This window comes from Phaseolus vulgaris, chromosome 8 (assembly GCF_051622355.1).
Source record: "Phaseolus vulgaris cultivar YP4 chromosome 8, ASM5162235v1, whole genome shotgun sequence".
Classification (NCBI taxonomy): Eukaryota; Viridiplantae; Streptophyta; class Magnoliopsida; order Fabales; family Fabaceae; genus Phaseolus; species Phaseolus vulgaris.
In genome coordinates, this window is record NC_143505.1 from 61,694,600 (window position 1) to 61,712,769 (window position 18,170).

The 18,170-nt window shown below is 28.7% G+C and overlaps 2 protein-coding genes across 2 annotated transcripts; both read right to left on the reverse strand.

Moving 5' to 3' along the window:
- Positions 1 to 707: 707 nt before the first annotated feature.
- Positions 708 to 2,971, reverse strand: LOC137824044 (red chlorophyll catabolite reductase, chloroplastic). Its single transcript, XM_068629469.2, has 2 exons — positions 2,471 to 2,971; positions 708 to 1,466 (listed from the first exon to the last, which is right to left on the reverse strand). Exons 1-2 carry the CDS (start codon positions 2,855 to 2,857, stop codon positions 855 to 857), a joined length of 999 nt encoding a protein of 332 aa, XP_068485570.1. The 5' UTR covers positions 2,858 to 2,971; the 3' UTR covers positions 708 to 854.
- Positions 2,972 to 4,422: 1,451 nt separating this feature from the next.
- LOC137824043 (red chlorophyll catabolite reductase, chloroplastic) lies at positions 4,423 to 9,605 on the reverse strand. The gene is made up of 2 exons (XM_068629468.2): positions 9,096 to 9,605; positions 4,423 to 5,149 (listed from the first exon to the last, which is right to left on the reverse strand). Exons 1-2 carry the CDS (start codon positions 9,495 to 9,497, stop codon positions 4,538 to 4,540), a joined length of 1,014 nt encoding a protein of 337 aa, XP_068485569.1. The 5' UTR covers positions 9,498 to 9,605; the 3' UTR covers positions 4,423 to 4,537.
- Between the last annotated feature and the right edge of the window lie 8,565 nt (positions 9,606 to 18,170).

Below are 18,170 nucleotides of genomic sequence, written 5' to 3' on the forward strand. Positions count from 1 at the left end.
CCTCAAACAAAATTTACTGAGGTAGTAAAATCCAATTTTTGAAACTCACAGATATAGAGATCAAACTGTGATAAAATATGTTTAAGAAACAATGTTATTTAAGTCACACTAAGTTAGAGTTTTCAAACTGTTAACTATCAATATATAAGAAAAAAAAAACTCTTAATTATCATAAACAGAATTTTTCAATAAAATTGCTTTGGGTGTTCAGGTTAGAGAAGACACAGGGGACAACCTTATATGTGATGAACACAGGAATTTGTATTTGAGAAAACATGTGAATGAACAAAAAGTATTCAAATCAAAGCTCTAAGGAGAATCTATTCTTATTCTAAAAAAGAAAAAAAGGGGAATCTATTCTCAGTTTCTCGCTCAATCTTTAGTATTTATGCTTTTAATGTTCACGTTTTCTTATATTTCTTTTTATATTTTCTCTCTTCTTCATCTATCTTTTTCCTTTTTCTGATTCATTATTCATTAAAACTCACGCTTTATTTTTATTTCTTTATCTTTCTTTCATAGCAACAAATATCATAACGATCAGCTTTTAGCAGATTAACATGCAAGGTATCGTATTATACAGTTAAAAATATGTGAACATACATGCAAAAAGTACAAATTTGGTGAGTGCGTTAAGAATATTCATCAGGAATTAATTTATTATATTCGCTACAATGTAAAAGTATCTGATGCGGAACGTTCAATAATTTTTCTATGATCAGAAAGTAGAAATTACTATAATCATCTATGGATTTCATACATCACTGGAGATTCAACGAATACTGAAGCTTCATTTGACTACAAGGCTAATTAGTTACATGTATGTAACACAGAATGTCCAAATAATCAGAATATTAGACAGTAAAATACCCCTTGATAGCTTCCAGAACTCGGTTTGCTACTTCTGGACCAAACAACCTGGGGAAGCTTGAACCAAGATCAATCTCAATTGTCTTGTTTCTAATTAGACCATCCCTTTTATTCAGATAAGCTCTTTCTGCCTCTCCAACATCTCGCTTGGCACAAGCACAATGATCCAACCAGATCCCCAACACTTGCTTTGAAATGGGGTCCAAATGGTCCCTGATGATCTCCTCCATGCGTTCTACTCCACCATTTTCAGTCACAATGCGAATCATTATGGCTGTGGGGGAGGAAACAGTGCGGATGTAAAGGGAAGAAGAGAAATATGGTTGAACCTCTGGAACTCTTTCCAGAGCCTGCCTATGAGTGTCCAATTGAGTGTCCTCATAGAAAGTTTTGAGGTCTTCTGGCCAAAGCACAAGGTCTTTCCGGGGAGGCAAATCAAGAATCAGAACTAGCATTGTTGGACTACTGCGGATCATTTCAAACACAAAATTTGGTGCATCAGTTGAGCTCTTAAGATAGGCTGAGAGACTTGTTATATCTAAGGACCCTCCTGTTGGTAACTCAGATTGCACCCAGCTTCCCAGCACAAAATCTACCTGTCACAAACACAAATGAGAACAAAACAAGTGCCATCATTTTTCTTCCTCACAAAGCCAAGATTCACAACGAGGAAAGACAGTCTTTCTGGAATAATGTTAGCACCACACTCTTTGTAATTGGTTGAAAATTATTACAAAAAACACGAATTTTAGTGGGTTTGACCCCTGATTTAATAATTGTCTCCTTATTTTGTAATTTTTCAGTATAAATTTCAATCAACAAAGAAGAGTACACGAAGGAATGTGATAAAGAATATGCTGCTTTTGTTTACCATCACATATTTCACTATCTCTCTTTCTTTTCTTTTCTTTTTCTTTTCACCTTTTCTTCCCTCAGCTATCTACCCCAAAACTTAGGTGTAGGCTTATCCTTTTCCGTTTTTTATGTAGTAATTAGATTGCATCCTTGTCTACTTGCAAACTACTCAAAAACTTGGTAATGTTTACCCTTTTTCATTGCAATTCAAATTGTAAGTACACTACAGGTAAATCACCAATCAAGTCTAAACACTATTACTAATTACCTTCTCTCCTATCCTTAACATAACATAACAAAATTAATATGAATAGTCTATAAGGTATTAGTATCCATCAACATAAAAAAAAAAATAATTGAGTATCTATCAAGAAGCACTTTTCAATAATTGATAAATCCTCGGTATATTTTCAATGATTGAGGGATTGTTTATATAATTGACGTACTATGGAGAGACAGTAACAGTTTGGGGATGAATTTGATTGATGGTTTATTCATTGAAGCACAGAAAAGGACAAAATTTAAAAATACTAGATTGCCCATTTGCTTCATTATATGGTAGTAGATTGAGTACCTAATTCTCAACCCAATACCCTAATCTCTTTCTAATGCCAATACTTGCTTAAAAATCCATCAACCACTAAAAAATAAGTTAAAACGAAATTGGGAAGAAAAATAAAGACAAGAGGAAAAAAAAAGGAAAACTTTGTATTGAAATTGAGGAAGTTGAGAAGGAAAAATTTACCTGAGAGTCGTCACTGCCTGATCTGATATGAAGGGAAGCTTGGGCAGTGGCAGTTTGGCTTTGGTAATACTGAACATCAGGGGGAAGCGTGCAAGGAAGAAGCTGAGAGTGAAGGCGATTCTCAAGCCTCGAAACGAGATCGACCATGACATTCTTCTGGGCAGATGAAACGAAGGGAAAGTCGATGAATTTGGAGCGGCCATGGTCATGGGTCTGGTGGGTCCCCTCCATGCGAGAGGAACAGAGAGATGAAGAAGAAGAAGAAGGTTTAAGCCTGAAAGAAGGAGAAGAAGAAGGTAGAGAGAGATTGTAACGTGTTGAAGGAGAAAAAGAAGATAAGATGGAGAGTGGTGAACACCGGAAATGGTCACAGATCATCACTTCCATCACCTACCTTCTGTAACTCTTATTCCTCAACACTGTTTTACTGTTTTATTCTCTCCATCACCTTTTTCATTCCTTCACACCATTTTGTTTTCTCACGCTATATCTAACTTTGTTGGATATTTTTAAATCACAATTTTGATTTTATTCAATTTTTGTTTCCAGTGTTGTTGTCTTTTTCTGCGATATTAGATTTGTATCTTGAAAAAAAAATTAAAAATGTTTTTAAATACGTTTTGATTTATATAAAAAAAAAATCTTTATTCTTCATCTATAAATCTAAAATTATCACTTTTAGTCTCAGATTTTTTTTTCCAGCTCTTCTTCTTCTTCTGCAGTGATAATGGTTCAGAACTGGCGGCAGCGAAAGTGAAGGAGAAGTGGACAAGACAATTTGGGTATTTCACCTAATTGTGAGTGTGCAGGTTAAAAAGAGGGGAGTGGAGGAAGTACTTACCATCGTTGTGTTCTGAGCTCGTATTTTTTCTCTCAAACGTAAGTAGTTTCCCCTACATTTTTCTTCCTGCACCCTCATAATGTTATGTAAAGATCAAATTGTCCCTATTATTCTTTAAAAACCCTAAAATGCACTTGAATTATATTTATTTTTTGCATTATGGATTATGGAATCCGGAAAAATTTCGGATTGGTATTTCTGGTAAAATTTTGGATCCACCAATCCGTAATTCAAAATATGCATCATTCAAAAAAAGCATTCTGGATCTACCAATCCGTAACAGAAATATGCATTCCAAATTCAAAAATCCATAATTTAAGAAAAATGCATTCTGGATCCATGAATCCGTAATAGAATTAAACTTCCAGATTCAACAATTCAGAAATCAATAATTTATGCAAAAATTGTTTCCAAAACACCCCCTCATACGGAAAAACAAAATATTCAGTTCCGAATTGCTGAATCCATAGCACACGTAAAGATTTCTATTTCCGGTAACCACGGTCTCCTTTTTCAAATAAAATATTAAGGCCAATTTCGGGATTTAGAAAATTGTGGGGTGCAGGAAGAAAAATGTAGGGGTGCAGGAAGAAGAAGCCCAAACGTAATGTTCTACATTAGGCCCAACAAACGTGATGTTCAACATTAGATCCAACGTAAATGTGTTTAGGGTATTTCTTCCTACACTCCTACTTTTTTCGTATTATACAGTAAAAAAAAAATGTGTGAACATACATGGAAATAGTACAAATTTGGTGAGTGCGTTAAGAATATTCATCAGGAATTAATTTATTATATTCGCTACAATGTATAAGTATCTTATGCGGAACGTTCAATAATTGTTTAAAATTTTATCCATTTTGATAAAATTAACATGTAAAATTGTCCTAATTTGGTTAAAAAAAACCTCTAAGAGTAGATCATAGAGAAGCCAATACAACATTTCCCAGTTTAAAAATTTGCTTCTAGTTCAGGAAGTTATGCGTGGGGTTTTCTAACTCAAGTCCTACAAAGTGCTTGAAATGGAAGCACATGGAATGATTTCAATGGAGGCTTAGAAAAGTGTCATTGTCATATGAATCATCCCTAGCAAAGAAAAGAAGGAGGCAGATAAAGCAGAAAGTGTAAACTACTATAATCATTTATATAATGGATTTCATACATCACTGGAGATTCAACGAATACTGAAGCCTACAAATATCCAACAATTCCAAATAAATAGAATCTTAGACAGTAAAATACCCCTTGATAACTTGCAGTACTCGGTTTGCTACTTCTGGACCAAACATCCTGGGGAAGCTTGAACCAAGATCAATCTCAATTGTCTTGTTTCTAATTAGACCATCCCTTTTATTCAGATAAGCTCTTTCTGCCTCTCCAACATCTCGCTTGGCACAAGCACAATGATCCAACCAGATCCCCAACACTTGCTTTGAAATGGGGTCCAAATGGTCCCTGATGATCTCCTCCATGCGTTCTACTCCACCATTTTCAGTCACAATGCGAACCAGTATGGCCGTAGGGGAGAAAACAGTGCGGAGGCAAAGGGAAGGAGAGAAATATGGTTGAACCTCTGGAACTCTTTCCAGAGCCTGCCTATGAGTGTCCAATTCAGTGTCCTCGTAGAAAGTTTTGAGGTCATCTGGCCAAAGCACAAGGTCTTTCCGGGGAGGAAAATCAAGAATCAGAACTAGCATAGTTGGACTCCTGCGGATCATTTCAAAGACAAAATTTGGTGCATCAGTTGAGCTCTTAAGATAGGCTGAAAGACTTGTTATATCTAAGGACCCTCCTGTTGGTAACTCAGAGTGCACCCAGCTTCCCAGTACAAAATCTACCTGTCACCAACACAAAAATGAGGACTAAATTCAGAACAAAAAACACACTTTTTCACAACGAGGAAAGACAGTCTTTCTGGAATAATGTTAGCACCACACTCTTTGTAATTGGTTGACACTAATTTTAGTGGGTTTGACCCCTGATTTAATAATTGTCTCCTGATTTTGTAATTTTTCAGTGTAAATTTCAGTCAACAAGGAAGAGTTTACGAAAGAGTGTGCTAAAGAATATGCTTCTTTTGTTTCCCATCATATCATTGATCACATATTTCACTATCTCTCTTCCTTTTCTTTTCTTTTTCTTTTCACCTTTTCTTCCCTCAGCTATCTACCCCAAAACTTAGGTGTAGGCTTATCCTTTTCCGTTTTTTATGTAGTAATGAGATTGCATCCTTGTCTACTTGCAAACTACTCAAAAACTTGGTAATGTTTACCCTTTTTCATTGCAATTCAAATTGTAAGTACACTACAGGTAAATCACCAATCAAGTCTAAACACTATTACTAATTACCTTCTCTTCTATCCTTAACATAATATAACAAAATTAATATGAATAGTCTATAAGGTATTCCTATCCATCAACATAAAAAAAAAATTGAGTTGTAAGAAATTATGTAAATTGATTTCTATAAAGAGACTCACATGATCAAGGAAGCATCAACCACTAGACCAAACAAGTTCTTTGATTATATTACCATTTTTATTATACATATTATTATTAATACAATTTATACATATTATTATTAATACAATTTATACTTATTATTATTAATATAACTTATACATATTATTATTAATATAATTTATACTTATTATTATTAATATAATTTGTACATATTATTATTAATATAATTTGTACATATTATTAATATAATTTATACATATTATTATTAATATAATTTAAATTTATTATTATTAATATAATTTATAAATATTATTATTAATATAATTTAAACTTATTATTATTAATATAATTTATACAATTTATAATAATAATAATATAAATTATATTCATATTATTAATAATATTAATAATATTTTTAATAATATTATATTCATATTATTAATGTTATATTTCATATTATTATTATATTCATATTATTAATATTATATTCATATTATTAATATTATTAGTATTATTAGTATTATTAATATTATTAGTATTATTAGTATTATTAATATTATTAGTATTATTAGTATTATTAATATTATTAATATCATTAATATTATTAAAATTAATTAATATTATTAATATCATTAATATTATTAAAATTAATTAATATTATTAATATCATTAATATTATTAATATTATTAGTATTATTATTTATAATAAGTATAATAAAAATCATAATAATACAAAAGAAGTTGACTGTTGTATTGGTTAAATTTTTTCTAGTTACTTTTGTTTTATGGTGCCAAAGTTACATACGAATTTTGATTCGTATGTAATAATCCGTATATAATTCGCGTTTTTCTTGTAGTGGATGAGCTTAAATCAATGGCACATAATGATGTATGGGACCTTATAGAATTGCCAGAAGGATGCAAGAGAGTCGGGTGTAAATGGGTCCGCCTTGTTGCCAAAAGTTTTACTCAAAATGATGGCATTGATTATAAGGAAACACTTTCACCTGTTTCTAAGAAAGATTTCTTTAGAATTATCATGACGTTAGTAGCTCATTATGATCTTGAGTTGCATCAAATGGATGTCAAAACTGCCTTTCTGAATGGGGATTTAAAAGAGGATGTTTATATGGACCAACCAGTGGGGTTCATTGAAGAAGGAAAGGAACACATGGTGTGTAAACTTAAGAAATCAATATACGGGCTTAAACAGGCTTCTAGGCAATGGTATCTTAAGTTCAATGATACTATTGTGTCCTTTGGATTTAAGGAAAACATCGTTGATCGGTGAAGCATACTATGTGATAGGAATTGAAATATTCAGTGACAGATCACAAGGACTGTTAGGTTTGTCTCAGAAAGCATATATTAATAAAGTTTTAGAGAGATTCAGAATGGATAAATGTTCGACATCTCCTGTTCCAATACAGAAAGGAGACTAATTTAGTCACACGCAATGTCCAAAGAATGATTTGGAACGAAAACAGATGGAGAATATACCTTATGCATCTATTGTTGGGAGTTTAATGTATGCTCAAACTTGTACACGGCCAGATATTAGTTTTGCAATTGGTATGCTTGGAAGATACTAGAGTAATCCAGGATTGGATCATTGGAAAGCTGCAAAGAAAGTTTTAAGATACTTGCAAGGAACGAAGGATCACATGCTTACTTATAAAAGATCTGGTCATCTTGAGGTGATTGGATATACAGATTCAGATTTTGCTGGTTGTGTGGATACACGAAAGTCTACTTTTGGTTATGTGTATCTTTTAGCCGGAGGAGCGATTTCATGGAAAAGTGTGAAACATTGTTGCATCCACCATGGAGGCTAAATTTGTGGCATGCTTTGATGCCACAGTTCAGGCTAATTGGTTGCGGAATTTTGTTTCAGGACTTGGAATTGTTGACAGTATTGCCAAGCCGCTGAGAATTTATTGTGATAACTCCGCAGTTGTCTTCTTTTCTAAAACGACAAGTATTCCAAAGGTGTTAAACATATGGAATTGAAATATTTTGCCGTTAAAGAAGTTCAGAAACATAGAGTGTCAATAAAACGTATTAGAACTGATCTTATGATTGCTAACCCTTTAACAAAAGGGTTACCGTCCAAAACATTTACTGGTCATGTTGTAAATATGGACATTATGTCTACTAGTGAATGATGAATGTTGTTATTAATTCTTATTTGACACTCTGAACTCATTGAATAAATAAAGTTTCTGAAATTTATGTTTTCTACTTTATGTATATGCATGTAAATCATGCTGTGGAAAACAAATTATGTTGTTATTGATGAAAATGACATTATGTTTGAACCTATTATGGATTTCTCATTATAAAGTCATATTAAGGAGAAAGGATGATATAGTAGTACATGGAAGGAAATGTGTCGATTGAAATGACATGTAACATGACTCTTATTATATCTGTATCCTTGATTTTGATTAATGATAGAACCAATTTATGTAAGACATTTTAAATGCGCGCATTTATATAATTATTAAATCATGAAAGTATTATAACTCATAAGTCAAGTGGGAGAATGTAAGAAATTATGTAAATAATTTTTATAAAGTGACTCACGAGCTTTGGGTCCGAATATGATTTAATAATAATAATAGAATAAAGGACCCATTGGTTAACGTGATAAATATATATATATATATGATATATCTAATTAAAACCAACATCTGATGGAGATTGGGAACTAAAAACTATCAGGTTCTATCTCTGCAAATAATAGTTGTCTCAATGTTAACCATCATGAAAGTGTGTGACAAGAACATAATTGCTAAGAGATAGATTGAGACAAATGAGATAAAACAATTGTTTAAGTAGGATCACTCATGGATCAAGGTAAGTACCTATTCCTTCTTAATTGTATGGATATATGTGAGAATCATGATATGATAAGATTGTATGAGAACATTATTGTATATTGTATATGTTCTTAATAATGTTTAATCGTGTTTTAACGTATATATCAAGAAGCACTTTTCAATAATTGATAAATCCTCTGTATATTTTCAATTATTGGAGGGACTGTTTATATAATTGATGTACTATGGAGAGACAGTAACAGTAACAGTTTGGGGGCACAGAAAAGGACAAAATTTAAAAATACTAGATTTCCCATTTGCTTCGGTATATGGTAGTAGATTGAGTACCTAATTCTCAACCCAATACCCTCATCTCTTTCTAATGCCAATACTTAGATTTAAAACTCCATTAATCACTAAAAAACAAGTTAAAACGAAATTGGGAAGAAAAATAAAGACTTTGTATTGAAATTGAGGAAGTTGAGAAGGGAAAATTTACCGGAGAATCATCACTGCCTGATCTGATATGAAGAGAAGCTTGGGCAGTGGCAGTTTGGCTTTGATAATACTGAACATCAGGGGGAAGCGTGCAAGGAAGAAGCTGAGAGTGAAGGCGATTCTCAAGCCTCGAAACGAGATCGACCATGACATTCTTCTGGGCAGATGAAACGAAGGGAAAGTCGATGAATTTGGAGCGGCCATGGTCATGGGTCTGGTGGGTCCCTTCCATGCGAGAGGAACAGAGAGATGAAGAAGAAGAAGAAGAAGAAGAAGGATTAAGCCTGAAAGAAGAAGAAGAAGAAGAAGAAGGTAGAGAGAGATGGTAACGTGTTGAAGGAGAAAAAGAAGATAAGATGGAGAGTGGTGAACACCGGAAATGGTCGCAGATCATCACTTCCATCACTCTTATTCCTCAACTCTGTTTTACTCTGTTCTACTCTGTTTTACTCTCTCCGTCACCTTTTTCATTCCTTCACACCATTTTGTTTTCTCACGCTATATCTAATTTTGTTGGACATTTTTAAATCACAATTTTGATTTTATTCAATTTTTGTTTACTTTTTACTGTGTTGTTGTCTTTTTCTGCGATATTAGATTTGTATTTTGAAAAAAAAAATGTTTTTAAATACGTTTTGATTTATATATATATATATATAAAAAAAAACTCTTTATTCTTCATCTATAAATCTAAAATTATCACTTTTAGTCTCAGATTTTTTTTCCAGTCTCTTCTTCTTCTTCTTCTTCTACAGTGATGATGATGCAGAACTGTCGGCAGCGATGGTGGGATAAAGTGAAGGAGAAGTGGACAAGACAATTCGGGTATTTCACCCAATTTTGATGGTGCAGGTTAAAAAGAGGGAAGTGCAGGAAGTACTTGTCATCTAGTTCGTATTTTTTCTTTCAAACGTAATGTTCTACATTAGGCCCAACGAACGTGATGTTCAACACTAGATCCAACGTAAATGTGTTTAGGGTATTTCTTTCTGCACTCCTACTTTTTTCTTCCTTTACCTCTATATTCTTTGAAATATTATAATTATTCTTGATAATTTGAATAATTCTGAAATAACAATTGAATGAACTAAAAATTTTAAATACCAACTTCTTTTATTGAGTCCGATTTGATTTTTGGTTTTGTTTTAAAATTATATGCAATTTAATCTAAATCTAACTTGTATATATTTATATACTTTTTATACTTATTAAATTTTTATAAATAATATCAAATTAATTAAAAAAAATGTATTGGACTATTTTAATAATTAAATTATATAAATAAATTATAGAGATGTTTTTAAGAGTATTTTTTATGATAATTTATTCTTGCGCACGTTCCATGAAAATCTATTAGATGAAAGCGAAACATTAATCCTAACAGTAAATAATATTTATTCCAACTAAAATTAACACCTTCACAAATTCACGATTCTATAAATAAATTTATTATATTTTAATAGTATTTATTATCATAATCACATGATATGAATAATAAATACATATGAGAAAATCTTTTTACAGATATACTTCATAAGTATACGTATAGACTACTAGATCTATCTTTTACAAAATCTAAAAATATGCATACAAATAAGAATACAAGTACAATACATTCTCTACTCGTAGAAGAATAAAAAGTAATTTATGGAAAATATTGTTTGGCAAAGTTTAGAATTTAGTAAAGAGCCATTTTCTTTTACACGTAACAAGTTGAGAACAATGACACAGCATGTGAACATCTTTTCCACAGAACAAGTTGAGAACAGCAGCATGTGAACTTCTAAACGTTGTGCATGAGAATTCACACACTGCAAGTTACATCACATGCATTGCTTAGGTCATTAGGCTAAACCATAACCCTACACGCATTAAATTAACACTAATTAATCTCTCCACCACACATTATTTAGGAATAAATTACTGTCACTGTATAAAATTAAAACCATTGTTATAGAACTATCTCAAATTGAAATTTGTTAATCATATTAGTATTTGTCTTACTGTAATGACAAGATTTTGAAACTGTTACTATAATAGTAGTACTGTAAAAAGGTTATTATAATAGTAATTACACTAGAAGAACAATTACTACAATATTAAGGGTAAGTATGTGTAGGTATATACTAAAAAACAGTTCAAATTATGTTTAACATTTAAGAATTTGTTTAGTATTATATAGTTTCAAAGACTATTATAACTTCTTTTATAATCTTGATTAAAATAATATTATTTTTATAATCTCGAATTTTTGAAATTATAATTTCTTAAAAAACTAAATCTCACGGACACTTCGTATCTCTGATCACCTCTCAAGGCTGTTGACGCCTGAGTCCCTGCGACTCTTCTAAGTAGTTCTTCAAGAAGCCGCTCTTCACTAGTTCATCCAACTGAAACTCCAGTATGAATGATGAAAAATATTTATAGAAATATTTAATATGAAGTAAAATAACTTCTTGTCTTCTCGTCTTCACAACCTTCTGATATCTTGTTAATGATTTGATCAAAAAGACTTTTGGTTCTTAGACAAGTTGACTTGGGTTTCTCTTTCGGTTAGGTTAACTTATGTTTTATCTCTTGGTTATGTTGATTTGGAATCTCTATGTATCAGGTTCACTTGAACTTTCTCTCGATCAGGTTGACTTGATCTGTGAATGTACCTGCAAGCGCTCCGATGATAAAAATCAGAATCAATTGTATTAAGTTGACACTCTACTTTCCTGTTAATTAGATCATCTATTTATAGTGTTTATTATTGAACTTTATCAACTATATTGGACTTTTACTTTTTATACCTTATAATTACTAAAGGTATTCTTTCATTTTTGGGCTTATTCATTATATATAGTATTAAAACTGTTTATATTTTTTTTTATCTTTTTTTTTAATTTCACTTAACCTTTCAACTTCTCAACCTGTCGACTAGCTTTTGACTAGGATCTGATGATATTTTCCTAGTACAATATATATTAGTTTTATTAACTATTTTAATTTCACCAATTCACTTAATAAAAGTAACTTGAGATGTTTTTTTAATTAAATTTATATATCAACTATGAAAACTTAATTCTCCACCTCTTTCATAGAAATGTTTTTGCAGAAAAATTGACTAAAAACAAGTCTTATTTATTGAAAACATTACATTTTAACAAGTAAATGAAACGTGAAGAACATACATTTCCAAAATGATGACTTTCTTGGCAAACTAAAATTTGTCCTTCTAACAAAATTTCTTGCACTGTTTCTCTTCTTTTTATGATTATCATGCCATTTTCTTATCATTTTAATTTTTATATATTTCCAGCTACATCTTAATTAAAGGAGGAACATGTGCTAAATAGAAAGTTAAAAATATATTTCCATGCCAATTAAAATTTTCTACATAACAAAAAATAAGCACAATCTCTTCTAGAAGAGACTCAAAAAGTGTAAAACAAAAGTAACCAGAAAAGATTGAAAAGAAATTACTTCGAAAGCTATCACATTTTATTTCCAAAAACGATTGATCACTAAGAAAGAGATGTAAAAAATATTATTTAATGAACATAATTTAGTATAAAATAAACCATCTATTTGGATAAATATAAAATGGTACAATTTTTTATATTAAAAACAATGAATTTTTATTCTATAAAGTTTTTGGAAGAATTTCCTACGAAGAATGAGTATTTATTATTCTTATTTCTATCAAATAAAAAATATTATATAATTACTTATTATTCACTTTTTACTAAAGCTACATGTTTTTCTTATCTATATTTTTCTTTGTTTGTCCCAGTCAAAATAAGGCATTACAAGCTAGAAACAACAAAGAAAAAGTAGAAAATGATTTATAAATGAATATTTATTTTATTATAAAAAATTATATTATAATAAGAAAGTTTCATCTAATCCTTGAGTTAACATTAAAATCTTTTGTTACAAGCATTTCTAAATAAAGAGAAATAACTATTAAAAATAACTTTTAAGTTCTTAAAGTGTGTAAATTCTCATAACTTGTTAGTTCATTGTTAACTTTCAATCCTCTATAAGGTTATAGACTCATGAAATCAATTGACTTTAGTTGTAATTTGTTTTTCTCTCAAAGTTTTGTTTGTGTTTAAAATTAGAATATAGATAGGTTGAAGATTTTACATTAGATATTTTGTAGTATATAAATGGATATAAACTTCATCTTATAAGACGATGAATATAAACTTCATCTTATAAGAACTCAATAGTGGAATTTTCAACACAACATATTTTAAAAATAAATATTTTGAACTTTAAATTAGATGTTTGTGGTGGTCCAATTGGAGTTCCACAATTAGTGACATGACCAATTTCGATAGATATTGCTAAGTCTCATTAATTTATTTATGGTGAGAGATGTATTTTATAAGTTTAATTATTTTTTTAGTATTATCTGAATCTTAATTAATATTATTCGATGTTTAAAGTTTGTATTTACCTCAACTAATTTTAAATTATGACTAATATATATCCTTTTATTTTTTATTAAGATTTTGAATAATTTTAGTGTATCTATTATCTAATGATTTTAACTTACTTAAGTTAGATTTCATCTTAACAGAACATCAGACTAAGTAATGGCATAATCTTAAATATAATCAAAATTATACATGGATGATGTGATATGAATAAATATTAATATAACATGTATTATTATTATATTTATATATTTATGAAATATTTAAATTTTGAATAAAATGAAATGATAAATACTATATATATCTTATATTTGAAAGTAATTACTTGTAAGAAATTACTTTTGTTTAGTATTTTATACTTTCAAACAGTTTAAATTATGTTTAACATTTAAGAATTTGTTTAATATTTTATAGTTTCAAAGAAAGAAAGACTGTTATAACATTTTTATAATCTTAGTGATTAAAACAATATTATTTTTGTAATCTCGAATCTTTGAAATTATAATTCCTTAAAAAAAAACTAAATGAGGGATGAAAAAGTAATTATAGAAATGTTTAATATGAAGTAAAATAACAAAAAATAAGCACAATCTCTTCAAGAAGAGACTAAAAAAGTGTAAAACAAAAGTAACCAGAAAAGATTGAAAAGAAATTACTTCGAAAGCTATCACATTTTATTTCCCAAAAACGATTGATCACTTCATCATTCTCTGGTCTGTAATCACACGTAAGAAAGAGATGTAAAAAATATTATTTTAATGAGCATAATTTAGTATAAAATAAACCATCTATTTGGATAAATATAAAATTGTACAATTTTTTATATTAAAACAATTAATTTTTATTTTGTAAAGTTTGATATAATTTTTATATAATAAAAAGTTGATTTTACTTTTAAAGACCCTTAAAAATTGTTTCCTCTTTATTACCGTTTAAGGCACGGGGTATTTATCTAAATAATGAAAAAATAGTATTTTCTTTTATTACACTTTGTCCAACACAGACTGCAAGTGATAACTAATATGAATGATAAGTTGTTTCAGAGTAGAAAATAAGTTATCCTTGGGGATCGAGTATGTAAATTATCAAATTCGAGATATTTTATGGAGTTCTGTTATAATTTAAAAAACAAGGGAACATTTAAATTGGTTTTAAAATATTAGTAAGTTTACTCAAAGTTAAAGTATATGTGTTCTTGTAACTTCTCTCTGATAAGGTATTTTATTCAATAATTTTTTTTTATTTCAAATGTTCTTTTGAGATGTTCGAGGATGAAGTACTTATAAAAATATTTCGACGTTCAGGTTACATGAGGTTAATTTAAGTGATCTAGTTCAAAATTCAAAATAACAATATTTTTCATCACAATAGTCCTTTTTTATTTATACTATTCTAGTGGGTTTTATCTCGTTACAGGGATTAAGACAAATTCAATAAACATCTAATTACACTTTATAACCTCTAATCAAGATTAACACTCTTGACCTGTAATGTGACGTGGACACTACTTTTCACCGAGAGATTATTAGGTCATATGGGTAACCGACTACTCAGACTTCCGATCTTCACTTAGTACAAACTTTAATGACAAACACTTTAAAAAATTTCACTAGGACTTTATTGCCATGGAGAGTCTTGTGTTTTTCAGTTGTCTCCAACTTATTCAATCGGTACTGATTAACGACCAGACACATGACTCACACCAATTTTTTACCACACTGATTTTAACTAGACAGAGAATTTGTTAATGAGAAACACTTTAAAGAATTTCAGTAGGACTTTATCGTCATAAAAGAACCATGTGTTCTCCATTTGTCTCCAATTTACTACCAGATATCTAAGTTTCTTCGATCCCTGATATAACAATACGTTAGTTATCCTATCTCAAATATTCATAAAAAATCTTATATATAAATATTTAATAATTTTTTTACATAAAAAATTGAATTAAAAACTACTTGTGCAGTGCACTTAACTTTCAAATAATAGTTTAGATATTTCCTAATAAACCAAACAAATCCGTGGAAAGTTGACTCTTTGATGTGTTAACTCGGAAAGGAAAAAAATTTGTGGGACAAAGCAATTAATAACTTTAAAGTAATGTTTCCAATTATTATAAGGAATTGCTTTTGTAGGGCATTCTCCACATTTATGGCAGTTGACTAAATGAAATTAAAGTTTGTATCAAAAGTGTAAAAGGGTGCTGCCAAAATGCTGACTTTTTGTTCCATTTTAAGTTCAACATTTCTCATATCTTAGAAGTGTATGAATTTTTTTTTATATTTGTATAAATTCAAAACTAAAATTAGTATATTAGAGTATAATCTGTCTTTTACCTATATTTATTACGACACTCCACTTGTAGAAACTAAATTAAAAAAAAATGAAATTGAAAAAATAATTTAACGTGTTACATCAACAAAATAAAACATTATTATTATTTTATTCATCCGAATGACTAATATAAAATATATAATATTAAAGAGTGACTAGAAGTTGCTATACATTTTCTCAAAAAGAAGATATTTAATGTTTCCAATTATATTTCAAATAGTTTTTTTTATGAAACATATTTTTTGAGTTTTAAGTTATAATAAAATCAGAGTGATAATTTCCTACGAAGAATGAGTATTTATTATTCTTATTTCTATCAAATAAAAAATATTATATAATTACTTATTATTCACTTTTTTACTAAAGCTACATGCTTTTCTTATCTATTTTTTTCTTTGTTTGTCCCAGTCAAAATAAGGCATTACAAGCTAGAAAAAAAGAGAAAATATTATAAATTAATATTTATTTTTATTACAAAAATATTATATTATACTAAGAAAGTTTCATCTAATCCTTGAGTTAACCTTAAAATCTTTTGTTACAAGGATTTCAAAATAAAGAGAAATAACTATTAAAAATAACTTTAAGTGTTTAAAGTGGGTTCTAATTGTCATATAACTTGTTAGTTCAGTGTTAATTTTCAATCCTCTAGAAGGTTATAGACTCATGAAATCAATTGATTTTAGTTGTGATTTATTTTCCATAAGCTCAAAGTTTTGTTTGTGTTTGAAATTAGAATATAGAGGTTGAAGATTCCACATTAGATATTTTACAGTACAGTATATAAATGAATATAAACTTCTTATAAAACAGTTTTATGAGGTTGAGTTAAACTTAAAATTTACTTCATAATATTTTATTAGATATTCCCTTATTCATATCAAGAAAAAGAATAAAAGACTTTTATATATGTTATTGATGGAAATCCTACATCGACTAGAGATACAGACATTTCATTGTATATAAGTGGGTGCAAACATCAATCTTGTGAGCCGGTTTTATGGGGTTGAATTAGGCTTAAAGTTCACTCCATAACATTGTATCAGAGCCATTTTCGAGCCTATCCGACCACCGTCCATAATATGTTATCGCACGCACGAGCTTCTATATATCACTCTCGGCGTGAGGGGGGTGTGATTCATAACAGTTATTTTGATAACAGACTAAAAATATTTAATTTTAAAAAGTTTAAGATAAAATGAAAACAAATAATTACCTTTATATATCTTAAATTTATAATAGAGAATTATTTGTCACGTTGAAGTTGAAAATAGTATTGATTTGAAAATTATATAATTTGATTTAAAAATTCAATAATAAAGATTGTGGTTTGCACTTCATCAATATATTATAATTTGATTTAATCTTTAGTCGATGTGAAATTTCCAACACATCATCGCACTTTGAAAATGAATATCTTGAACTTCAAATTAGATGTTTGTGGGTGGTCCAATTAGAGTCCCACAATTAGTGACATGACCAATTTCGACAAATATTACTAAGTCTCATTAATTTATTTATGGTGAGAGATGTATTTTATAAGTCTAATTATTTATTTGTTATTATTTGAATCTTAATTAATATTATCTGATGTTGATGTTAAAATTTGACCAATAGATATCCTTTTATTTTTTGTTAAGATTTTGAATAATTTTAGTGTATCTAATGATTATAACTTACTTATTTTAGATTTCATCTTAAATATTAATATAGCATGTATTATTATTATTATATTTATATATTTATGAAATATTTAATTTTTGAATAAAATAAAATGATAAATACAAGATATATCTTATATTTGAAAGTAATTGCTTGTAAGAATCTAAGAGTACATTATTTTTGCTATTATATTTTGTATTACTATTACAATGATATTTAGTTTTTAATTTAATTTAAAAATAAAATGTATCGATACATGCATAATAATATATTATTTAATTTATATTTTTTTATATTATATAATATGTAGATTGTTATGCTTAATATTAAAATTAAAAGAATTATATATAAATAGTATTAATTTTAGCAAGTTAATTCTTTATTAAATACAAGTATATTCAATTAAATGGTATAACAATATAACTTAAACCTCAAAAATAACATCAATAAAATTATCGAACCTTAAATGATATTATTGATTTTTAATTTTACATAATGAATTTAAATTAATAATACATTCTACTAAAAAATATGATAAATTCAAATAACTAATGCTTGTTACTCAATTTAAATTTATTATAATTTTGTATACAATAGAAGTAAACAATTTATTATAACTTTAAGAATTCATCTGTTTCTTGAATGAGTTA

Coding starts and splice junctions, on each gene's coding strand:
- LOC137824044 (XM_068629469.2), bottom strand. CDS start 2,857: ATGGAAGTGATGATCTGTGACCATTTCCGGTGTTCACCACTCTCCATC. Junction 1,467..2,470: donor CAGGCAGTGACGACTCTCAG/GTAAATTTTTCC, acceptor TGTTTGTGACAG/GTAGATTTTGTGCTGGGAAG.
- LOC137824043 (XM_068629468.2), bottom strand. CDS start 9,497: ATGGAAGTGATGATCTGCGACCATTTCCGGTGTTCACCACTCTCCATC. Junction 5,150..9,095: donor CAGGCAGTGATGATTCTCCG/GTAAATTTTCCC, acceptor TGTTGGTGACAG/GTAGATTTTGTACTGGGAAG.